Source organism: Oncorhynchus gorbuscha, unplaced genomic scaffold, assembly GCF_021184085.1.
Source record: "Oncorhynchus gorbuscha isolate QuinsamMale2020 ecotype Even-year unplaced genomic scaffold, OgorEven_v1.0 Un_scaffold_1431, whole genome shotgun sequence".
NCBI classification, from domain to species: domain Eukaryota; kingdom Metazoa; phylum Chordata; class Actinopteri; order Salmoniformes; family Salmonidae; genus Oncorhynchus; species Oncorhynchus gorbuscha.
In genome coordinates, this window is record NW_025746213.1 from 14,524 (window position 1) to 41,083 (window position 26,560).

The window sequence follows — 26,560 nt, forward strand, 5'->3', positions numbered from 1 at the left end:
TTGTGCCCGAGCTCGTGGGTGACGGTGAAGGCCAGCGGCAGGCCTGTGTCCTCACTGATGCTGCAGCTGCGGTGGGGCTGACACATTCCTGCCACATGAGACAGGCCCAGGGTCTCACAGGGCTTATTGATGGCCGTACAGATGTCCTTTCTGAGGAGAGGAGGGAGAGGAAAAGGGAGGAAGGAGGGAGAGAAGGCGAGAGGATGAGGGAAGGAGAGGGAAAAGGAGGAAAGAGGGAGAGAAGGAAAGGACAGAGGGAGAGAAGGACTGAAACATTGTAATAAGGAGCACAACAATGACCTTTAACATCATCACTTCCTATTCTTGACATGTTTTTAATGTTCTGAATCTATTAAGACTATGATCGGTGGGATGAGTCTCTGTGGAAAAGCTACTTAAATTAAAACAATTGGAGAAAAGTACAACTCAGGAGCTCCAACTACCTTCTGAAAAAGGTCCAGGGAATGTCACCAAATCTCTGCAAATATCCTTGTTGTTGTGGCGCTGCTCAAATTAAAGTTCTGGTGGAGCCTCTAATTGCACTCGTTTGTCAAACAAAAGAATCATAGTTTAATGAGTGGCTTTGAGTGGAAAGCGGTCTCATCAAAGAGATGGCACGAGGGAGGAAAAAAGGTCTTTTCAATTAAGAAGGGAAAATAGAATTAGTTTCTGGTGGTAAACTACAGAGAATAACAGTCAGGCCATCAATGGGAGGGGAAGGTAGGCAAAGGCTGTTTTGTCCCAGTATGGTGTTCTACATGTAATGTCTCACATTCATTCCATTCATCGTGTTAAAAGGACTGTCCTCCATGACTGAATGGTGAGGAGAAATACATTTTGGGCCTTTCGAGATAAATAAAATAGGACAAATGCTTACGAGGAGGACCACTTCCTTCAGCTTCTAGGACGGCACCAAAAGGTATTACTATTCAGAAAGCACAAGTAAGGAGAGGAAAGTATACTGAACAAAAATATAAACGCAACATGTAAAGTGTTGGCCCCGTGTCTCATGAGCTGAAATAAAATATCTCAGAAATGTTCCATGCACACAAAAAGCTTATTTATCTAAAATGATTGGGCACAATTTTTTTTACATCCTTGTCAATGAGAATTTCTCCTTTGCCAAGATAATCTATCCACCTGACAGGTGTGGCGTATCAAGAAGATGGTTAAACAGCATGACCATCACACAGGTGCACCTTGTGCTGGGGACAATAAAAAGCCACTAAAATATGCAGTTTTGTCACACAACAAAATGCCACAGATGTCAATTGACTGATTTTCATATTGCAAATTACCTTTATATTTTTGCTCAGTATACATCCTCTCCCCAATAGACCGCAAATGGAATTCAGCCTTGGTGGGAGTGGATTACCTGGTGAGAAGGACGGCCACGTCGTGATGGACCGCGTGTTCTTCTCCCTTCACGTTAAGCCGTTTCTGCCACTTACAGAAGCTGCTCAGGCTGTTGTCAGCGTGGTGAGTGATCTTCAGGTCTTCCTGCCAACCACAGGGATGTCATCGTTACGTTAGACAAGGAAACATCAGATACCTTCATGAACAGGGGGGAGGTTTTCCAAAGCTGTGTTGCTGATGGCATCTGATGTCATAATGACATCATTTCCTGGTTGTAAACTGCTTCTCTGGTTGTGAGACCTTTATCTGGTCCCTGTAGAGCAGTAGTCAAGTAAACACAGGTTACACACCTTTTGTGGGAAAAAGCATTGAAAGAATAGGAAGCATTACAACCAGAGAGTTTTTCCACCAATTTTGTTTTTCCCCTACATCACTGCTTTAGAGCTATTTAAAAGATGTTGCTGTTTCTACTAGACAGCCATTCTAGAAAGAAATACAATTGTCCATATTATCATAGCTTTGAGCTATTAGCTCTTGATGAAGAGTTAGATTCACCTTCAGGAGTCAAAACTGCATTCAAGGTTCAAATGTGCACTTTCAAGCATGATTATGACAACCCATTAAGAACCATATTATGGCCAACCACAGACTTTACTCTGCAGGGATATAAACATCGACAGTCTAGTAGTTGACCCATAGGAGAAGTGAGCTTAAACTATATGGTTGTGTGTCAACGTATAGACACTACAGTGTCAGTGGAATATTTGAAAAAAGGAAAAACCTGTTTTCTTTTAAGTCAGTGCAAACGAATGTGTTTCGGTGACAGGCTTAGTCAGCTTTAGACAAAGGCTTTGCCTAAATGCCTCCGTTTGCTCTGACCTCTGACCTGCTAAATAAATACATAAAAATTAAAAGAAAACAGGTTCTTCCTTTTTTCAAATGTATGCCTTTTGAAATCGGCACCCAAATACTTTTTTCTACTACAAACTTTTGAGTTGATCAGGCCAATTCCCTTTTCAAAATATAGACATGAAACAGAGACCTATAGAGCAGTTCCAGATGATTTGAATAGGGAATGGTTAGGAAACTTACCCTACATGCCCTTTCTCAGACTACATCATTCCCATTAGCCAGTAACCACGACTTCAGAGAGATTTGTTTCAGCACATTACACTTCCTAACACATTGTGGGAAGGGTGTAGGGGCCTATACTTCCTACACTGGGAGCCAGTGGTGTTCTGATGTAAAATGCTGTTTGAAGGATACATCTGAAGAACTGGCTGTGATGATGACAAGGCTGAAGGATGTAACTGAGGCCTTGGCTATGATGATGACGACAAGGCTGGAGTGGGAGGAGGATAGAGACAGTAGTCAGATGGGGCTAGCGCTATCCATCTCTCACTCTCTCGCTCTCGCTTTCCTTCTCTCGCTAATGAGCTTCTCTGTTCTCACCCCTCCACCAACAAAGTAAATCTCTAGAATGTTGCAGTGCAATAGACAATCCTTTCCCCCAAGACTAGGATATTATGGCACCACATTACAAAGATGGACAGTGAAATAGACACTGCTTCACAGTTGAATAAACAGAAAGGCACGTAGCTATGTACTGGCTCTCGCTCTCTCTTGTTCTCTATTTCTCCATTTCTCTCTCCCCCATCTCAATCTCTCTCATACAGAGTCGGTCATCGCCTGCAGTCAGAACTTCCTCAGATCATTACACAAACTAATGATATTATTTTATCGTTTACGGAAAATGACATTGGAACTAGTTTAGACCAATTACCAAGAGCATAACTGCTTAGTTTCAAGCGACAATGCATGATCATACACTAGTTTTAACAAGAGTGGAATCTCGACGCCACGAAAAGAAACGTAACTTTGCGACATCTTTACAATGTGCGTCACATATTCCATTTCCTCGTATGACACTGGGACTCAAGCCACTTGAATCTGTTATTGACTGGTGTTAGGATTTGTGATCAATTCATAATTAGCTATTTTTGTGTTACCTTTTTTGTTGTTGTGTTTTATATGGCTAAAATCGAATTAAAATATCTGGCTGTGGTCAGTCTGACAGTTTTGTTTTAGGATAAGATTAATGGTCATTGTCATTGAGATCTGGCAGTCATTTTATGCCACAAATGAACCCTTCGTAAGTCTTTCAACACTGATTCAGTAAATCTGTCTTTAAAACGGAGCTCCAATGACAGTGGTTTACTAATGGTGTTTTGTAACGTGCAGGCCGGAGCTGTGGTTCTCTTACCTCTTCCTTCTCCAGCAGGATCAGACGAACCACTACGATGTTGATAGGGTTTCCAATGCTGGCATCATGAAACAACCCCGACACCTGAAACAGAATGGACATGATTTAGACTCAGTGGGTTGGGCCAAAAACCTGTCCTTCTCAACAAATAGGCAATCCAGTACCATTATGTTGTATTGTCTTTCCACGTGTGGTATACAGTTCATATGAGGTATATCACAGTAATTAGAAATAAAGGACTGTCTTGTCTACTGAGGAATGTTTCCTACGACAATGGAAAGGCAAGGCAGACAGTGATGATTAGTGTTACATGAGTCTGTCTGGAAAATCCCTTCAGAAACACAAAACAATGATTGATAACTTTGGTCAACTTTCTGTGTGGCGCAGTGTGGCGCAGTGGTTAAGGGTGCTGTATACTGCAGTGCCAGCTGTGCCACCAGAGACTCTGGGTTCATGCCCAGGCTCTGTCGTAACCAGCTGCGACCAGGAGGTCTGTGGGGCGATGCACAATCCCCCATAGCGTCGTCCGGGTTAGGGAGGGCTTGGCCGGTAGGGATATCCTTGGCTCATCGCGCACCAGCGACTCCTGTGGACGCATGACTTTCAACCTTCGTCTCTCCCGAGCCCGTATGGGAGTTGTAGCAATGAGACAAGATAGTAGCTACTAAAATAATTGGATACCACGAAATTGGGGAGAAAAAAGGGGGTACTTTTTTTTTTTTAAAGATTTAAAAATAAAAATAAACTTTCTGTTCCCTGCTCACATTTCTCCAAAGCAACAATGTGATGCAGAAAACAACATCCACGGGTCTCACTTCTGCAGATTACAGCATTAACATGTTCCATCTTTCCAGTTGAGGTTTAGGAGACAGATGGCCAGGTTATCTGAACTACACAATTACCTCGTTCAGGAGGGTATAATACTTATTTTCCTTTAGGTATTTGTTAAAGCTCTACACACACACTCCTTCCCTCCCTCTCCTCATTCCTTTCATCCATCCCTTGCTCCCTCTTATCTCTCAAGCTGCTGTAGTGAATTAAGGGTTCCTTTGATTCTCTGGTAACAACAAACAACCATTGCAGTAGCAGCAGCAGCTTTCTCCCGGGCTGATTAGCAACATCTTGGAGGCAGCCGCCCACACACACACCTCAGTTTTCAGGTCACATTGTAATACACACACACACGCTGGCTTTATGTTTCCAGTCCTACATTAAGTAGGGGCTCAGGAGGCTCACTGAACAGGTGCTAGGGTGCCTGGTTAAATAGAAAGTGAGAGCTCATTTTCACTAAGAACTGTTTCCCTTCTCCAGGAGGAGGAGGCAGACGCCATCAGACTAATAATGTGTTTGAGCCTGGTTAATGTGCTGGTTTAATGCAACTCTTTCAGGGTTACTTATACATAAAGACTGGTTTAATCAGCCCTAACTCTTTCAGGGTTACTTATACATAAAGACTGGTTTAAATCAGCCCCAACTCTTTCAGGGTTACTTATACATAAAGACTGGTTTAAATCAGCCCCAACTCTTTCAGGGTTACTTATTAAAGACTGGTTTAAATCAGCCCCAACTCGTTCCTTATTAAGACTGGTTTAAATCAGCCCCAACTCTTTCAGGGTTACTTATACATAAAGACTGGTTTAAAAGCCCCAACTCTTTCAGGTTACTTATACATAAAGACTGGTTTAAATCAGCCCCAACTCTTTCAGGGTTACTTATACATAAAGACTGGTTTAAATCAACTCCCCATAAAGACTGGTTTTCAGCCCCAACTCTTTCAGGGTTACTTATACATAAAGACTGGTTTAAATCATAACTCTTTCAGGGTTACTTATACATAAAGACTGGTTTAAATCAGCCCCAACTCTTTCAGGGTTACTTATACATAAAGACTGGTTTAAATCAGCCCCAACTCTTTCAGGGTTACTTATACATAAAGACTGGTTTAAATCAGCCCCAACTCTTTCAGGGTTACTTATACATAAAGACTGGTTTAAATCAGCCCCAACTCTTTCAGGGTTACTTATACATAAAGACTGGTTTTACTCTTTCAGGGTTACTTATACATAAAGACTGGTTTAAATCAGCCCCAACTCTTTCAGGGTTACTTATACATAAAGACTGGTTTAAATCAGCCCCAACTCTTTCAGGGTTACTTATACATAAAGACTGGTTTAAATCAGCCCCAACTCTTTCAGGGTTACTTATACATAAAGACTGGTTTAATCAGCCCCAACTCTTTCAGGGTTACTTATACATAAAGACTGGTTTAAATCAGCCCCAACTCTTTCAGGGTTACTTATACATAAAGACTGGTTTAAATCAGCCCCAACTCTTTCAGGGTTACTTATACATAAAGACTGGTTTAAATCAGCCCCAACTCTTTCAGGGTTACTTATACATAAAGACTGGTTTAAATCAGCCCCAACTCTTTCAGGGTTACTTATACATAAAGACTGGTTTAAATCAGCCCCAACTCTTTCAGGGTTACTTATACATAAAGACTGGTTTAAATCAGCCCCAACTCTTTCAGGGTTACTTATACATAAAGACTGGTTTAAATCAGCCCCAACTCTTTCAGGGTTACTTATACATAAAGACTGGTTTAAATCAGCCCCAACTCTTTCAGGGTTACTTATTAAAGACTGGTTTAAATCAGCCCCAACTCTTTCAGGGTTACTTATACATAAAGACTGGTTTAAATCAGCCCCAACTCTTTCAGGGTTACTTATACATAAAGACTGGTTTAATCAGCCCCAACTTTCAGGGTTACTTATACATAAAGACTGGTTTAAATCAGCCCCAACTCTTTCAGGGTTACTTATACATAAAGACTGGTTTAAATCAGCCCCAACTCTTTCAGGGTTACTTATACATAAAGACTGGTTTAAATCAGCCCCAACTCTTTCAGGGTTACTTATAATAAAGACTGGTTTAAATCAGCCCCAACTCTTTCAGGGTTACTTATACATAAAGACTGGTTTAAATCAGCCCCAACTCTTTCAGGGTTACTTATACATAAAGACTGGTTTAAATCAGCCCCAACTCTTTCAGGGTTACTTATACATAAAGACTGGTTTAAATCAGCCCCAACTCTTTCAGGGTTACTTATACATAAAGACTGGTTTAAATCAGCCCCAACTCTTTCAGGGTTACTTATACATAAAGACTGGTTTAAATCAGCCCCAACTCTTTCAGGGTTACTTATACATAAAGACTGGTTTAAATCAGCCCCAACTCTTTCAGGGTTACTTATACATAAAGACTGGTTTAAATCAGCCCCAACTCTTTCAGGGTTACTTATACATAAAGACTGGTTTAAATCAGCCCCAACTCTTTCAGGGTTACTTAGTCCTCGTTATGTTTAGAAGTCAAGGACCCAATGCTGACACCTTTCCTGTTCTGACTGTGTGATAAAATAGCGGACCCATCTGACGGAAAGAAGCAGACGTTCAAAATAGACGCGTTAAGGACGGCTTGTCTTGAAGTAATCTATCTAATGAATTGTGTGGATCATTTTGAAGCTGTTGGTAGACAACCACTTGTAGCTGTCAAAGCTAGACCTATCCAGTAAGGTGGTGTCTCACACTGCAGCATAGGAACTGATGAACCTTGAACAAGCACCACACATTGTAATGACATAGACATAAAGTAGGGCTGTTCCTGGAGAGCTACCCTCCTGTAGGTTTCCACTCCAACCCTGTTCTTGGAGAGCCACCCTCCTGTAGGTTTTCACTCCAACCCTGTTCCTGGAGAGCCACCCTCCTATAGGTTTTCACTCCAACCCTGTTCCTGGAGAGCCACCCTCCTGTAGGTTTCCACTCCAACCCTGTTCCTGGAGAGCCACCCTCCTGTAGGTTTCCACTCCAACCCTGTTCCTGGAGAGCCACCCTCCTGTAGGTTTTCACTCCAACCCTGTTCCTGGAGAGCCACCCTCCTGTAGGTTTTCACTCCAACCCTGTTCCTGGAGAGCTACTGTCCTGTAGGTTTTCACTCCAACCCTGTTCCTGGAGAGCCACCCTCCTATAGGTTTTCACTCCAACCCTGTTCCTGGAGAGCCACCCTCCTATAGGTTTTCACTCCAACCGCAGCTGTAACTAACCAGATTCAGCTAATCAACCAGGTAATTATTAGAATCAGGTGCAGTAGATTAGGGTTGGAGTGAAAACCTACAGGACAGTAGCTCTCCAGGAACAGGGTTGGAGTGAAAACCTACAGGACAGTAGCTCTCCAGGAACAGGGTTGGAGTGAAAACCTACAGGACAGTAGCTCTCCGGGAACAGGGTTGGAGTGAAAACCTACAGGACAGTAGCTCTCCGGGAACAGAGTTGGAGTGAAAACCTACAGGACAGTAGCTCTCCGGGAACAGGGTTGGAGTGAAAACCTACAGGACAGTAGCTCTCCGGGAACGGGGAACAGGGCTCTCCGGGAACAGGGTTGGAGTGAAAACCTACAGGACAGTAGCTCTCCGGGAACAGGGTTGGAGTGAAAACCTACAGGACAGTAGCTCTCCGGGAACAGGGTTGGAGTGAAAACCTACAGGACAGTAGCTCTCCGGGAACAGCCCTAAAATAAAGCAGTGTATAACGCCTTAGTATGACCTTTACAACATAGATGTGTGCTCTATATAAAGGTTTTTAATGTGTTCTGATCTGTTCACAACAACACTGAGTAATATTTACCTTCTCCATTGAGTCATCATTGGTCGAAGTGATGCATTGTGGTCCTGGACCAAAGCTTTTGGATTTTACGCTTGAGAAAATGAGTTATTACCAATACTTACAGTGGTGGTCAAACGTATCAAATTATAGGCCTACATCGTCTGATTTAGGACCAAAAGTTGGTCCAGTGAACTTTACAAAGCCACACCAAACCGCAACCATATGTGGGTATTGAATAATATTGGGACTTTTGAGCTGAGCTGATATTATGAACTGAGTTTCAGTGATTTGAAAAAATTCCCCTGACATTGTTCAAATCGGGATCCCCTCCGTGGAAACATTATGAACGTACATTTAAAAAAAAAAATGTTTACTTTGACTTTGTGTGAATGTTTTCAAAAATGATCCTGATATTGGTCACATTGGAATCCATGACCGTCCCTTGTTGGCGTGCAAACCAACCTCTAACTCTGCAGGCAGGGCTTCGTCATAGTGACATTGCAGACAGCATATCACCAGCACAATGTATGAAGGGACTCTTTCATCATAAATGCTATTTGTCCCCGAGTCCCAGTACTTGCTCCACTGCCAAAGGCAGGGAAAGCCTTCAGTATAAAAGAGATGAAACGCATAGCTGAACAAATAGCACTGCACTGGAACTCAAATAGGCATTGTGCCTGCTGCCATGTACCCGACTGAAACAACTGGTCTATCATACTAGGTACGGTCCATCATACTAGGTATGGTCCAGACTGTTCCAAACATGAAAGGCGTTTTGAAGTGAAACTGCACACTGCCAATGTGTCTGTCGTTGTAATGCCGAGAATAAAAAGACCCGTAGTTTAGATCATCATTGAGACACATTGCTCTCTCACTAATTGCATTTCATTTCACCCAAAACACTATTATCATTTTTGGGAATATTTAAATATTCTGTCATCCTGCATGTCAATGTAGTTTGAGGACAGCATCCCACAGAAGACAGACGGACAGTATCACGTGAGAACTGTCGAAATACCATCTTTCTTCATCCTTTTAATGAGTTTCAACATGGCCGTCCTCACACTAGTCTAGTCAACACACTTAGACAATGGAAAGCTCCTGCATGACATCTCTGTTTGTTTTGCTTCAGGGCAATTCCATGGTAACAGAATTAGGAAACTCTGATTTTTCACTTTAAAATGTACAGTTGTGGACAAAAGTTTTGAGAATGACAAATATTAATTTCCACAATGTTTGTTGCTTCAGTGTCTTTAGATATTTTTGTCAGATGTTACTATGGAATACTGAAGTATAATTACAAGCATTTCATAAGTGTCAAAGGCTTTTATTGACAATTACATGAGTCAATATTTGCAGTGTTGACCCTTCTTTTTCAAGACCTCTGCAATCCGCCCTGGCATGCTGTCAATTAACTTCTGGGCCACATCCTGACTGATGGCAGCCCATTCTTACAGAATCAATGCTTGGAGTTTGTCAGAATTTGTGGGTTTTTGTTTGTCCACCCGCCTCTTGAGGATTGACCACAAGTTCTCAATGGGATTAAGGTCTGGGGAGTTTCCTAGCTATGGACCCAAAATATCGGTTTTGCTCCCGAGCCACTTAGTTATCACTTTTGCCTTATGGAAAGGTGCTCCATCATGCTGGAAAAGGCATTGTTCATCACCAAACTGTTCCTGGATGGTTGGAAGAAGTTGCTCTCGGAGGATGTGTCAGTACCATTCTTTATTCATGGGTGTGTTCTTAGGCAAAATTGTGAGTGAGCCCACTCCCTTGGCTGAGAAGCAACCCCACACATGAATAATCTCAGGATGCTTTACTGTTGGCATGACACAGGACTGATGGTAGCGCTCACCTTGTCTTCTCCGGACAAGCTTTTTTCAGATGCCCCAAACAATCGGAAAGGGATTCATCAGAGAAGATGACTTTACCCCAGTCCTCAGAAGTCCAATTCCTGTTCCCTTTGCAGAATATCAGTATGTCCCTGATGTTTTTCCTGGAGAGAAGTGGCTTCTTTGCTGCCCTTCTTGACACCAGGCCATCCTCCAAAAGTATTTGCCTCACTGTGGGTGCAGATGCACTCACACCTGCCTGCTGCCATTCCTGAGCAAGCTCTGTACTGGTGGTGCCCGATCCCACAGCTGAATCAACTTTAGGAGACGGTCCTTGTGCTTGTTGGATTTTCTTGGGTGCACTGAAGCCTTCTTCACAACATTTGAACCGCTCTAATTGAAGTTCTTGATGATCCGATAAATGGTTGATTGCAATCTTACTGGCAGCAATATCTTTGCCTGTAAAGCCCTTTTTGTGTAAAGCAATGATGACGGCACGTGTTTCCTTGCAGGCAACCATTGGCTGACAGAGGAAGAACAATGATTCCAAGCACCACCCTCCTTTTGAAGCTTTCAGTCTGTTATTTGAACTCAATCAGCATGACAGAGTGATCTCCAGCCATGTCCTCGTCAACACTCACACCTGTGTTAACGAGAGAATCACTGACATGATGTCAGCTGGTCTTTTTGTGGCAGGGCTGAAATGCAGTGGAAATGTTTTTGGGAATTCAGTTAATTTGCATGGCAAAGAGCGACTTTGCAATTAATGCAATTTATCTGATCACTTTTCATAACATTCTGGAGTATATGCAAGTTGCCATCATACAAACTGAGGCAGCAGACTTTGTTGAAAATTAATATTTGTGCCATTATCAAATGTTTTGCCACGACTGTATACTAAACAAAACGATTGATTTCAAAGTTTAACAAACCATAGAACTCTAAGCACAAAGACTGGCAATGTGTTTTGTAAAATGTTCAGTGAAAATTGTTAAAAGTAGTTGTGCAGCATAAGAGTAGTTTTTTTACTTTGAAAATCAAATGGTTTTGTTTGGTATACAAAAGTTAAAAAGTGAAAATTCGGAGTCTCAGTGTAATTCCGTTACCGTGGAGGTGCGCTTCACTCACTGTATGATCACTACAGTCTCCCTTGACACAATAACAGGAGGCTGTGGAGTTCAAAGCAGAGGTTTGCAGGGCTGAAAACAAGACACCTGAGAGGATGTGGAGGATAATGTGTGTTTCCTCTTCTTCTTATTGTCCACTGGCTCCGGTGAAGCCAAGGCAGCTCTCTGTTATTGAAATCCCTTTCCTGATTCACCATCCTGTGCTAGCCCTTCTTGACAGCTGCAGCTGGAACCAACAGTTACCGTGTTTTGGAAAAAGTTTCCTAATGCGCTCAACGGCAATAGAGCGAGGACGAGGTCAGATGACTTGGTCTGGCCTCCGTCCAGGAAGTGCTAAAAACACAAGGGTCAGTGCACAGGAAGTTGTAGTCATTTGGAAAATGAAAAAATATATAAATAAAAGAGGGATGAGGGCTACAGGAAATGGGGAAGGAGCGATACAAGAGAGGGATGAGGGCTACAGGACATGGAGAAGGAGCGACAAAAGAGAGGGATGAGGGCTACAGGACATGGGGAAGGAGCGATAAAAGAGGGATGAGGGCTACAGGACATGGGGAAGGAGTGATAAAAGATGGATGAGGGCTACAGGACATGGGGAAGGAGCGATAAAAGAGAGGGATGAGAGCTACAGGACATGGGGAAGGAGCGATAAGAGGGATGAGGGCTACAGGACATGGGGAAGGAGAGATAAAAGAGATGGATGAGGGCTACAGGACATGGGGAAGGAGCGATAAAAGAGGGAAGGGACGGGACATGGGGAAGGAGCGATAAAACAGGGATGAGGGCTACAGGACATGGCGAGGGAGTGATAAAAGAGATGGATGAGGGCTACAGGATATGGGGAAGGAGCGATAAAAGAGATGGATGAGGGCTACAGGACATGGGGAAGGAGTGATAAAAGAGATGGATGAGAGCTACAGGATATGGGGAAGGAGTGATAAAAGAGATGGATGAGGGCTACAGGACATGGGGAAGGAGTGATAAAAGAGATGATGAGGGCTACAGGACATGGGGAAGGAGTGATAAAAGAGAGGGAAGAGGGCTACAGGACATGGGGAAGGAGTGATAAAAGAGATGGATGAGGGCTGCAGGACATGGTGGAGGGAGTGATAAAAGAGATGGATGAGGGCTACAGGACATGGGGAAGGAGTGATAAAAGAGATGGATCAGGGCTACAGGATATGGGGAAGGAGTGATAAAAGAGATGGATGAGGGCTACAGGACATGGCGAAGGAGTGATAAAAGATATGGATGAGGGCTACAGGACATGGGGAAGGAGCGATAAAAGAGATGGATGAGGGCTACAGGACATGGGGAAGGAGCGATACAAGAGGGATGAGGGCTACAGGACATGGGGAAGGAGTGATAAAATAGATGGATGAGGGCTACAGGACATGGGGAAGGAGTGATAAGAGATGGATGAGGGCTACAGGACATGGGGAAGGAGTGATAAAAGAGAGGGAAGAGTGCTACAGGACATGGGGAAGGAGTGATAAGAGATGGATGAGGGCTACAGGACATGGGGAAGGAGTGATAAAAGAGATAGATGAGGGCTACAGGACATGGCGAAGGAGTGATAAAAGAGATGGATGAGGGCTACAGGATATGGGGAAGGAGCGATACAAGAGGGATGAGGGCTACAGGACATGGGGAAGGAGTGATAAAATAGATGGATGAGGGCTGCAGGACATGGGGAAGGAGTGATAAAAGAGATGGATGAGGGCTACAGGACATGGGGAAGGAGTGATAAAAAGAGGGAAGAGGGCTGCAGGACATGGGGAAGGGGAAGAGATGGATGATAAGGACATGGGGAAGGAGATAAAAGAGAATGAGGGCTACAGGACATGGGGAAGGAGTGATAAAGAGAGGGAAGAGTGCTACAGGACATGGGAAGGAGTGATAAAAGAGATGGATGAGGGCTACAGGACATGGGGAAGGAGTGATAAAAGAGATGATGAGGGCTACAGGACATGGGGAAGGAGTGATAAAAGAGAGGGAAGAGGGCTACAGGACATGGGGAAGGAGTGATAAAAGAGATGGATGAGGGCTACAGGACATGGGGAAGGAGCGATAAAAGAGGGATGGGGCTACAGGACATGGTCGAGGGAGTGATAAAAGAGATGGATGAGGGATGCAGGACATGGTGGAGGGAGTGATAAAAGAGATGGATGAGGGCTACAGGACATGGGGAAGGAGTGATAAAAGAGATGGATGAGGGCTACAGGACATGGGGAAGGAGTGATAAAAGAGAGGGAAGAGGGCTACAGGACATGGGGAAGGAGTGATAGAGATGGATGAGGGCTACAGGACATGGGGAAGGAGCGATAAAAGAGGGATGGGGGCTACAGGACATGGGGAAGGAGCGATAAAAGAGATGGATGAGGGCTACAGGACATGGGGAAGGAGTGATAAAACAGGGATGAGGGCTACAGGACATGGGGAAGGAGCGATAAAAGAGATGGATGAGGGCTACAGGACATGGGGAAGGAGCGATAAAAGAGATGGATGAGGGCTACAGGACATGGGGAAGGAGCGATACAAGAGGGATGAGGGCTACAGGACATGGGGAAGGAGTGATAAAATAGATGGATGAGGGCTACAGGACATGGGGAAGGAGTGATAAAAGAGATGGATGAGGGCTACAGGACATGGGGAAGGAGTGATAAAAGAGATGATGAGGGCTACAGGACATGGGGAAGGAGTGATAAAAGAGAGGGAAGAGGGCTACAGGACATGGGGAAGGAGTGATAAAAGAGATGGATGAGGGCTGCAGGACATGGTCGGAGGAGTGATAAAAGAGATGGATGAGGGCTACAGGACATGGGGAAGGAGTGATAAAAGAGATGGATGAGGGCTACAGGACATGGGGAAGGAGTGATAAAAGAGATGGATGAGGGCTACAGGACATGGGGAAGGAGTGATAAAAGAGGGATGGATGAGGGCTACAGGACATGGGGAAGGAGTGATAAAAGAGGGATGGGGGCTACAGGACATGGGGAAGGAGCGATAAAAGAGATGGATGAGGGCTACAGGACATGGGGAAGGAGCGATAAAAGAGATGGATGAGGGCTACAGGACATGGGGAAGGAGCGATAAAAGAGATGGATGAGGGCTACAGGACATGGGGAAGGAGTGATAAAAGAGATGGATGAGGGCTGCAGGACATGGTCGAGGGAGTGATAAAAGAGATGGATGAGGGCTACAGGACATGGGGAAGGAGTGATAAAAGAGATGGATGAGGGCTACAGGACATGGGGAAGGAGTGATAAAAGAGAGGGAAGAGGGCTACAGGACATGGGGAAGGAGTGATAAAAGAGATGGATGAGGGCTACAGGACATGGGGAAGGAGTGATAAAAGAGGGATGGGGGCTACAGGACATGGGGAAGGAGCGATAAAAGAGATGGATGAGGGCTACAGGACATGGGGAAGGAGCGATAAAAGAGATGGATGAGGGCTACAGGACATGGGGAAGGAGTGATAAAAGAGATGGATGAGGGCTACAGGACATGGCGAAGGAGTGATAAAAGAGATGGATGAGGGCTACAGGATATGGGGAAGGAGTGATAAAAGAGATGGATGAGGGCTACAGGACATGGGGAAGGAGTGATAAAAGAGATGGATGAGGGCTACAGGACATGGCGAAGGGTGATAAAGAGATGGATGATAAGGACATGGGGAAGGAGTGATGGATGAGGGCTACAGGACATGGCGAAGGAGTGATAAAAGAGATGATGAGGGCTACAGGACATGGGGAAGGAGTGATAAAAGAGATGGATGAGGGCTACAGGACATGGGGAAGGAGTGATAAAAGAGGGATGGGGGCTACAGGACATGGGGAAGGAGCGATAAAAGAGATGGATGAGGGCTACAGGACATGGGGAAGGAGCGATAAAAGAGATGGATGAGGGCTACAGGACATGGGGAAGGAGTGATAAAAGAGATGGATGAGGGCTACAGGACATGGCGAAGGAGTGATAAAAGAGATGGATGAGGGCTACAGGACATGGGGAAGGAGTGATAAAAGAGATGGATGAGGGCTACAGGACATGGGGAAGGAGTGATAAAAGAGATGGATGAGGGCTACAGGACATGGGGAAGGAGTGATAAAAGAGATGTATGAGGGCTACAGGACATGGCGAAGGAGTGATAAAAGAGATGGATGAGGGCTACAGGACATGGCGAAGGAGTGATAAAAGAGATGGATGAGGGCTACAGGACATGGGGAAGGACTGATAAAAGAGATGGATGAGGGCTACAGGACATGGGGAAGGACTGATAAAAGAGATGGATGAGGGCTACAGGACATGGCGAAGGAGTGATAAAAGAGATGGATGAGGGCTACAGGACATGGGGAAGGAATGATAAATCCAAACATGTCACAATACTAACAGAAGAGAGATGAGGGTGAAACACATGGAAGCATCTAGCATAGGTATTGACCCAGCCAAGATGGGATGTTTTGGATGATGTTGTTGACATGGATGTTATATAATATCGCCTACATACAGTGACAACAGAATTACTGTCAAGGCTGCAGCCTACCTAAGCAAAGAAGCTAATGTGTAAATCAAGTTATTTGAAACCTAGTTCCCTAGAACTATAAGCAAGTTACTGGGATGGATTTAGAGTAGGGTCAAGAAGTTTGCACTGGAAATAAAAGAAAGGGCATTTCAGCCGACCAAAGGCTACTTCCAGCGGACACCCAGCACACTAGCCCATATTTGGTAATCAAACCCACAACTTTGGTGTTGCTGACACCCTACCAAAAGAAAATACAGTGAGACAGAGAGAGCTGGCAGACACGATGTTCATGACAGTCAGTACAGACGGCTAGCAGACACTTACGATGTTCATGACAGCCAGTACAGACGGCTAGCAGACACATACGATGTTCATGACAGCCAGTACAGACGGCTAGCAGACACTTACGATGTTCATGACAGCCAGTACAGACGGCTAGCAGACACTTACGATGTTCATGACAGCCAGTACAGACGGCTAGCAGACACTTACGATGTTCATGACAGCCAGTACAGACAGCTAGCAGACACTTACGATGTTCATGACAGTCAGTACAGACGGCTAGCAGACACAAACGATGTTCATGACAGCCAGTACAGACGGCTACAAGTTCATGACACTTACTTACGATGTTCATGACAGCCAGTACAGACGGATGACAGCCAGCAGACACAGACACACGATGTTCATGACAGCCAGTACAGGCGGCTAGCAGACACATACGATGTTCATGACAGTCAGTACAGGCGGCTAGCAGACATTTACGATGTTCATGACAGCCAGTACAGACAGCTAGCAGACACTTACGATGTTCATGACAGCCAGTACAGATGGATAGCAGACACTTACGATGTTCATGACAGTCAGTACAGACGGCTAGCAGACACAAACGATGTTCATGACAGCCAGTACAGACAGCATTTACGATGTTCATGACAGCCAGTTAGCAGACACAAACGATGTTTCATGACAGCCAGTACAGATGGATAGCAGACACTTACGATGTTCATGACAGCCAGTACAGACGGCTAGCAGACACATACGATGTTCATGACAGCCAGTACAGACGGCTAGCAGACACTTACGATGTTCATGACAGCCAGTACAGACGGCTAGCAGACACAAACGATGTTCATGACAGTCAGTACAGACGGCTAGCAGACACAAACGATGTTCATGACAGTCAGTACAGACTGCTAGCAGACACTAACGATGTTCATGACAGCCAGTACAGACGGCTAGCAGACACAAACAATGTTCATGACAGTCAGTACAGACGGCTAGCAGACACTAACGATGTTCATGACAGCCAGTACAGACGGCTAGCAGACACTAACGATGTTCATGACAGTCAGTACAGACGGCTAGCAGACACAAACGATGTTCATGACAGTCAGTACAGACGGCTAGCAGACACTAACGATGTTCATGACAGTCAGTACAGACTGCTAGCAGACACTAACGATGTTCATGACAGCCAGTACAGACGGCTAGCAGACACAAACGATGTTCATGACAGCCAGTACAGACGGCTAGCAGACACTTACGATGTTCATGACAGCCAGTACGTAGCTCTCCACGCCCTTGGTGCCGTGGTACTCCACCATCTTGGAATCTGCCACCACCAGCGTTTCCACCCACTTCTCCCTGCTGATGGAACGCTGGCGTATCCTCTTCCTCCGCTGGCGTCTCTCCCAGCGCTCCCGTTGCCTCTCCACACGCTCCAACGCCGCAGCGGGATCTGAGGGCGGAGCCATGACAAATATTGTGGTTGTAGAGTTGTAGCTTTAGTATTGTGTTTAAAAATAGCATGGAATAAGTCAGACATGTTTTGTGTTATCCTTGATTGGTTTGAACTTAGTTACACCATATATTAATTAGTAAGGGATGTTTATGTAAAACATGTTATGTGTTTGATCAGGTCAGTTACATTAACTGTAGTCAATAGTGAATTTATCCAAAACTGTATATCATATGTATGAAAAGACAAGTTAGTCAGTACACACTAAGTGGCAACAGAGTTAGAACCCTATACAGTACACACTGATACATTGTGTTGAATATAACATGTACTCTATAAAGAAACATACAGGAGAGTTAGAACCCTATACAGTACACACTGATACATTGTGTTGAATATAACATGTACTATCTATAAAGTTAGAAACAGTACACTGATACATTGAGAATATAACATGTACTCTATAAAGAAACATACCTATACAGTACACACTGATACATTGTGTTGAATATAACATGTACTATAAAGAAACATACAGGAGAGTTAGAACCCTATACAGTACACACTGATACATTGTGTTGAATATAACATGTACTCTATAAAGAAACATACAGAGTTAGAACCCTATACAGTACACACTGATACAGTTTATAATACAGGAGAAGATAACATGTTAAAGAAACATACAGAGTTAGATACAGTACACACTGATACATTGTGTTGAATATAACATGTACTCTATAAAGAAACATACAGAGTTAGAACCCTATACAGTACACACTGATACATTGTGTTGAATATAACATGTACTCTATAAATAGAACCCTATACAGTACACACTGATATAAGAAACATACACCCTATACAGTACACTGATACATTGTGTTAGAACCCTATACAGTACACACTGATACATTGTGTTGAATATAACATGTACTCTATAAAGAAACATACAGAGAGTTAGAACCCTATACAGTACATTGTGTTGAATATAACATGATACATTGTACAGTTGATACATTGTGTTGAATATAACATGTACTCTATAAAGAAACATACAGAGTTAGAACCCTATACAGTACACACTGATACATTGTGTTGAATATAACATGTACTCTATAAAGAAACATACAGTTAGAACCCTTACAGTACACACTGATACATTGTGTTGAATATAACAGTACATACAGAGTTAGAACTGATACATTGATACATTGTGTTGAATATAACATGTACTCTATAAAGAAACATACAGAGTTAGAACCCTATACAGTACACACTGATACATTGTGTTGAATATAACATGTACTCTAAAGAAACATACAGGAGAGTTAGAACCCTATACAGTACACACTGATACATTGTGTTGAATATAACATGTACTCTATAAAGAAACATACAACTGAGTTAGAACCCTATACAGTACACACTGATACATTGTGTTGAATATAACATGTACTCTATAAAGAAACATACAACAGAGACAATTCAGTCTTTCTAAATGTCTTGTGGGAATTCTATAAAGAAACATACAGAGTTAGAACCCTATACGCACGCATTGTGTTGAATATAACCCTGTACAGGAGAGAGGATGATACATTGTGGGATTTTATGCATGCTTGAGACAGTTTACAGTCTGGTGGAAGAGGTTTTATTTCCCTCCTAAAATGCCTGGTAAACCAGATGATCTTCCCTGGTTCTCTCTAGCATCCCCAGCCATCTGCAGGATATTCTATAAAGAAACAACAATTCTCTTGACCTATTCCCTGTGGGTGAAGTCAACCAAGACTACCAGTGAAGTGCACGTTCTGATACATTGTGTTGAGTTCGAAACATACAAAGAGTTATTTTCAAAATAGTTCAAGTCCCTGTGAGAGAGGATGTGGGGGCCTGCAGTTTAATGAATTCCTAATGGAATATTTACATGTCTCTCTTGCATAATACTGCCTCTCAAAGAGTTATTTTTTTCATCCGGCAATGGTGTTTCAGGGCTTAATTAAGGCTCCTGGTATTTCAAACAGGCCCCATTACCAGCCCAACTGTTCCTAGGCCGTCTTCCTCCACCTCTAGAGAGTGGAATTCAGTGTGTGTGTGTACTGTACGTGTATGTGTTTGTGTGATAGATCCAGGTTGGGATAGGGATCTCTCAGTGGATCGGCCCTGTTTCAATACTTAGAAAATGCATCCTCCCTTCCATAAAGCATGACTGATCTGGCACCATCTGGATGGGTCTGGTTGGATCTGACATGTAAAATCAGTTGTTGTCAGAAGTGGGATCTTTGTTTTGTCCAATCCGACCTTGTGAAATTGGTGATTAGTTCAAGGAAGGGAAGGAAAGGTGCATCTTTAAAGTATTGGAACAGTCACATCCTCGAAGGCCTCTATAATGGAGTGTGTGATGCCAGGTCAAGACGGGAGGCTTCACCTTTAACCCCACAGGTACCGTTGGTGGTATGGTCTCCAGAGATGGGCTGTACCAACTGGCTTTGGGTGGGGAGGTGTGGCGCTTGTAAATAATGTGGACTTGTGGTGCCGTCAACTCATCACTGGACCGCTCCAATGGCCGGATAAAGAACTCCTCCTGGGACAGCTTGAACAGCCCAGTCTACAGAGGGAGGTAGGTAGGTCAGTATTGCTTTTGTTATGAGAAAAACATAGATATGGGAAGAAACAGCACATTCTACTGGGAGAACAAGGGATCACATCTGCTTTGATATGGGAAGAACACAGTTAGCACATTCTACTGGGAGAACAAGGGATCACAACTGCTTTGATTTTTGGAAGAACACAGTTAGCACATTCTACTGGGAGAACAAGGGATCACATCTGCTTTGATATGGGAAGAACACAGTTAGCACATTCTACTGGGAGAACAAGGGATCACAACTGCTTTGATATGGGAAGAACACAGTTAGCACATTCTATTGGGAGAACAAGGGATCACAACTGCTTTGATATGGGAAGAACACAGTTAGCACATTCTACTGGGAGAACAAGGGATCACAACTGCTTTGATATGGGAAGAACACAGCACATTCTACTGAGAGAACAATGGATCACAACTGCTTTGATATGGGAAGAACACAGCACATTCTACTGGGAGAACAATGGATCACAACTGCTTTGATATGGGAAGAACACAGCACATTCTACTGGGAGAACAATGGATCACAACTGCTTTGATATGGGAAGAACACAGTTAGCACAGTCTACTGGGAGAACAAGGGATCACAACTACTTTGATATGGGAAGAACACAGTTAGCACATTCTACTGGAAGAACAAGGGATCACAACTGCTTTGATATGGGAAGAACACAGCACATTCTACTGGGAGAACAAGGGCTCACAACTGCTTTGATATAGGAAGAACACAGTTAGCACAGTCTACTGGGAGAACAAGGGATCACAACTGCTTTGATATGGGAAGAACACAGTTAGCACAGTCTACTGGGAGAACAAGGGATCACAACTGCTTTGATATGGGAAGAACACAGTTAGCACAGTCTACTGGGAGAACAAGGGATCACAACTGCTTTGATATGGGAAGAACACAGTTAGCGCAGTCTACTGGGAGAACAAGGGATCACAACTGCTTTGATATGGGAAGAACACAGTTAGCACATTCTACTGGGAGAACAAGGGATCACAACTGCTTTGATATGGGAAGAACACAGTTAGCACAGTCTACTGGGAGAACAAGGGATCACAACTGCTTTGATATGGGAAGAACACAGTTAGCACATTCTACTGGGAGAACAAGGGATCACAACTGCTTTGATATGGGAAGAACACAGTTAGCACACTCTACTGGGTGAGAGATGGGTCAAAATTGCTTCAGAGAGAAATAAATGCAATCAGCTTCATGAAAATGTGCCATTAGGTTACAGTATTACATAAACACAAGTTATCTTGGGATTTATCATGTGATTATTTTCCCTTCCCTTTGGGAGCAAAACAAGGACATATGAGAGAAAACGCACCGACTGAAATTGAGTCATAACTATAATGGCTAAATCGCGAATGCTCCGCAACAATGATTTAGACTTAAGACAGTCTTCAACCCAGCAGTCTGGCCTCTGGGCTTCTGGCTCAGCCGTAGCTGTGGAACTTAGAACGAGATGTGGCATTGTGCCAAATGATACGCTGTGGGTCTGGAGCCCGTCGATCTCTCCTCAATATATCCAATTGCTATCATTTTAAAGAAACAACATTTCCAGTCCAGTAAGTCCCCCTCCCCCAGGTTAAAAGAGTTTAAAAGGACAGATTCACTATACAGTATATACACCTTGGATTCAACGAGAAGTTGACTGTTCAAGAACATGGACATTTAAGATGATACTCTGGGAAAGTTTCCCCATTGGCCAAAAGTCCCTTATTGTGGGGAAAACAAGCATTTACAGTCACTTAAACTTATCACAAATGTTTAGGTTTGCATGCAAATGTTTGAATTTCTAGAACAAATGGAAAAAGGCAGAAATTGAGAGATATATTATTAGAAAGGGAGAAAGGAATACAGTAATAATGGAACAGTATGATGTTGTTGACAGGGCTTGTAGGGAGAAAGGAATACAGTAATAATGGAACAGTATGATGTTGTTGATAGGGCTTGTAGGGAGAAAGGAATACAGTAATAATGGAACAGTATGATATTGTTGGATAGGGCTTGTAGGGAGAAAGGAATACAGTAATAATGAACAGTATGATGTTGTTGACAGGACTTGTAGGGAGAAAGGAATACAGTAATAATGGAACAGTATGATATTGTGGGATGTGGACAGCAGTCACAGAGGAGAGATGGGACGTGGACAGCAATCACAGAGTAGAGATGGGGACGTGGACAGCAATCACAGAGTAGAGATGGGACGTGGACAGCAATCACAGAGGAGAGATGGGACGTGGACAGCAATCACAGAGTAGAGATGGGACGTGGACAGCAATCACAGAGGAGAGATGGGACGTGGACAGCAGTCACCGACGAGAGATGGGACATGGACAGCAATCACAGAGTAGAGATGGGACGTGGACAGCAATCACAGAGGAGAGATGGGACGTGGACAGCAATCACAGAGGAGAGATGGGACGTGGACAGCAGTCACAGAGTAGAGATGGGAAGTGGACAGCAATCACAGAGTAGAGATGGGACGTGGACAGCAATCACAGAGGAGAGATGGGACGTGGACAGCAGTCACAGACGAGAGATGGGACATGGACAGCAGTCACAGAGGAGAGATGGGACGTGGACAGCAATCACAGAGGAGAGATGGGACGTGGACAGCAGTCACAGACGAGAGATGGGACATGGACAGCAGTCACAAAGTAGAGATGGGACGTGGACAGCAATCACAGAGGATAGATGGGACGTGGACAGCAATCACAGAGTAGAGATGGGACGTGGACAGCAATCACAGAGTATAGATGGGACGTGGACAGCAATCACAGAGGATAGATGGGACGTGGACAGCAATCACAGAGTAGAGATGGGACGTGGACAGCAATCACAGAGGAGAGATGGGACATGGACAGCAATCACAGAGTAGAGATGGGACATGGACAGCAGTCACAAAGTAGAGATGGGACGTGGACAGCAATCACAGAGTAGAGATGGGACATGGACAGCAGTCACAAAGTAGAGATGGGATGTGGACAGCAATCACAGAGGATAGATGGGATGTGGACAGCAATCACAGAGGATAGATGGGATGTGACAGTGAACAAAGAGGAGAGGTAGAATGTGGACAGCGGTCACAGAGGAGAGGTGGTATGTGGACAGCGTTCACAGATGTGACAGTGAACACATGCTTTATAATTCAGTTTGAGTGACCTACTCTAGTGGATAGGTAAGACAATGAGAGGTAAATTGATCATGCGTAAACACAACACAGGCTCCATCACTTGTTCTGTTCATGGAAGCATGATGATGTCTTTCACACCCACATGTCATCGATGACATCCAGCCTGATTTTAGATGAAAGCTGCTCTAACATTTGTGATGTCAAACACATCCTCTCAAGCACAGCTCACAGGTCCCTTCACCAACCAGTCACTGTTTTTCATGGATGGTACAATCTAATAATAGAACTACACTAACAGAGCAGGAATGAGGCCAACAGCACGTAATGAATTCAGAGACAACTATAAAATATAATACTTAAACATCATCTGTTCAGACGTGTGTTTAAAGATTGAAACTAAGTTGAAGCCAGTGTGGCATACAACATTATACAGTAGTACTTACTGCTTATTGCAAAGCATTAGCATATTTTTATCAGAGCTAGAGGAATTAAATACACCTCTAATGAATCGTCATTTACAATTTCACCTAAAAATGTAATAAATCTTCTTTGGTTTTGTATAATGATAATAATATATGCAATTTAGCAAACACTTTTATCCAGTCTCATGCACAGAACCAAATTGGAAAACAGAAACTGGATAGGACCAGTCATTGGCATCGATCAACATTATGTTTTTGATCAATTGTATTTCTACTTTGACTTGTTATCCTAGGAACAGAGAAGTTCTAGAAGTTAAATGTTTTGCATGACCCTTTAGGATGTGAAAGTAAAAAGATATCTCAGTAGGTTAGCAGTTAGCAGTGACGGTCTCAGTAGGTCAGCAGTGACGGTCTCAGTAGGTCAGCAGTGACGGTCTCAGTAGGTCAGCAGTGACGGTCTCAGTAGGTTAGCAGTGACGGTCTCAGTAGGTCAGCAGTCAGCAGTGACGGTCTCAGTAGGTCAGCAGTTAGCAGTGACGGTCTCAGTAGGTCAGCAGTGACGGTCTCAGTAGGTCAGCAGTGACGGTCTCAGTAGGTCAGCAGTGACGGTCTCAGTAGGTCAGCAGTGACGGTCTCAGTAGGTCAGCAGTGACGGTCTCAGTAGGTCAGCAGTGACGGTCTCAGTAGGTCAGCAGTGACGGTCTCAGTAGGTCAGCAGTGACGGTCTCAGTAGGTTAGCAGTTAGCAGTGACGGTCTCAGTAGGTCAGCAGTGACGGTCTCAGTAGGTCAGCAGTGACGGTCTCAGTAGGTCAGCAGTGACGGTCTCAGTAGGTCAGCAGTGACGGTCTCAGTAGGTTAGCAGTGACGGTCTCAGTAGGTTAGCAGTCAGCAGTGACGGTCTCAGTAGGTCAGCAGTTAGCAGTGACGGTCTCAGTAGGTCAGCAGTGACGGTCTCAGTAGGTCAGCAGTGACGGTCTCAGTAGGTTAGCAGTGACGGTCTCAGTAGGTTAGCAGTCAGCAGTGACGGTCTCAGTAGGTCAGCAGTTAGCAGTGACGGTCTCAGTAGGTCAGCAGTGACGGTCTCAGTAGGTTAGCAGTTAGCAGTGACGGTCTCTGTAGGTCAGCAGTGACGGTCTCAATAGGTCAGCAGTGACGGTCTCAGTAGGTCAGCAGTGACGGTCTCAGTAGGTCAGCAGTGACGGTCTCAGTAGGTCAGCAGTGACGGTCTCAGTCAGCAGTGGTCAGCAGTTAGCAGTGATGGTCTCAGTAGGTCAGCACGGTAGGTCAGCAGTGACGGTCTCAGTAGGTCAGCAGTGACGGTCTCAGTAGGTCAGCAGTGACGGTCTCAGTAGGTCAGCAGTGACGGTCTCAGTAGGTCAGCAGTGACGGTCTCAGTAGGTCAGCAGTGACGGTCAGTAGGTCAGCAGTGACGGTCTCAGTAGGTCAGCAGTGACGGTCTCAGTAGGTCAGCAGTGACGGTCTCAGTAGGTCAGCAGTGACGGTCTCAGTAGGTCAGCAGTGACGGTCTCAGTAGGTCAGCAGTGACGGTCTCAGTAGGTCAGCAGTGACGGTCTCAGTAGGTCAGCAGTGACGGTCTCAGTAGGTCAGCAGTGACGGTCTCAGTAGGTCAGCAGTGACGGTCTCAGTAGGTCAGCAGTGACGGTCTCAGTAGGTCAGCAGTGACGGTCTCAGTAGGTCAGCAGTGACGGTCTCAGTAGGTCAGCAGTGACGGTCTCAGTAGGTCAGCAGTGACGGTCTCAGTAGGTCAGCAGTGACGGTCTCAGTAGGTCAGCAGTGACGGTCTCAGTAGGTACGGTCTCAGTAGGTCAGAGTGACGGTCTCAGTAGGTCAGCAGTGACGGTCTCAGTAGGTCAGCAGTGACGGTCTCAGTAGGTCAGCAGTGACGGTCTCAGTAGGTCAGCAGTGACGGTCTCAGTAGGTCAGCAGTGACGGTCTCAGTAGGTCAGCAGTGACAGTCTCAGTAGGTCAGCAGTGACAGTCTCAGTAGGTCAGCAGTGACGGTCTCAGTAGGTCAGCAGTGACGGTCTCAGTAGGTCAGCAGTGACGGTCTCAGTAGGTCAGCAGTGACGGTCTCAGTAGGTCAGCAGTGACGGTCTCAGTAGGTCAGCAGTGACGGTCTATCTCAGCCTCTCAGTAGGTCAGCAGTGACGGCACTCACCAGGCCGTCACAAGTGCTTATAGCCGCCCTCCCCTTGATGGTTGCCTGGTCCCACACGTCCCGATAAAGTGGCACAGCGAAGGGCCATGGCTGCGTATTTTGGCCCCCTCCATGCCACCGTACCTTCGCTCAGTCAGGAAGCCAGGAGCCAGCAGGTGTGGGTTGAGGGTGAGGTTGAAGTGCAGATTGTGGCCACCGTGCTGCAACTGGTAGAACACCCGTGTAGGGTTTCCTGGTTCCCCTGGGTTTCCCTCCGCTGTACCCGGCTGACGCGGTGGGACACAAAGTTGGACAGGAAGTGACCTTTGGCGTCCACTCGGTAGGGGTGAACGACCTCGTACTGCGGAAGCCCCTGTAGAAAGCTCTCTGGTTGGGAGAGAAAATAAAAACATGCTGTCAACTAATTGACTGTGAGGTTGTAAACAGTTCCATCTGCACAAGAAACACACACTATCCATCATTTAAACAGGGGTTGAATATGACTACAGTATGTCTGTCTTTTTTACTTGAGGATGAGCATGTGACCCAGTATCCACCAATGGCAGGCAATAGTCATGTGGAGTCATGGATGAGGTCTCACAACGGGCGCTAACTAACTAGGGCTTCGGGTTACTATAGAAGCTGACTGGAGTGTCGATCAGTCTGCTGTACTCTCCTACGCTATGT

At 44.7% G+C, this 26,560-nt stretch overlaps 1 protein-coding gene across 1 annotated transcript; it reads right to left on the bottom strand.

Annotated features, from left to right (window-relative positions):
* On the bottom strand, positions 1-26,130 carry LOC124022802 (A disintegrin and metalloproteinase with thrombospondin motifs 7-like; the record flags this gene model as incomplete). The annotated part of the gene is given in 9 exon segments (XM_046337486.1): positions 1-150; positions 1,376-1,500; positions 3,620-3,703; positions 17,306-17,479; positions 19,224-19,231; positions 19,925-19,991; positions 19,994-20,104; positions 25,895-25,953; positions 25,956-26,130. Coding segments are annotated over 9 exon segments (953 nt in total), but the record flags the coding sequence as incomplete, so codon positions are not given.
* Positions 26,131-26,560: the final 430 nt, after the last annotated feature.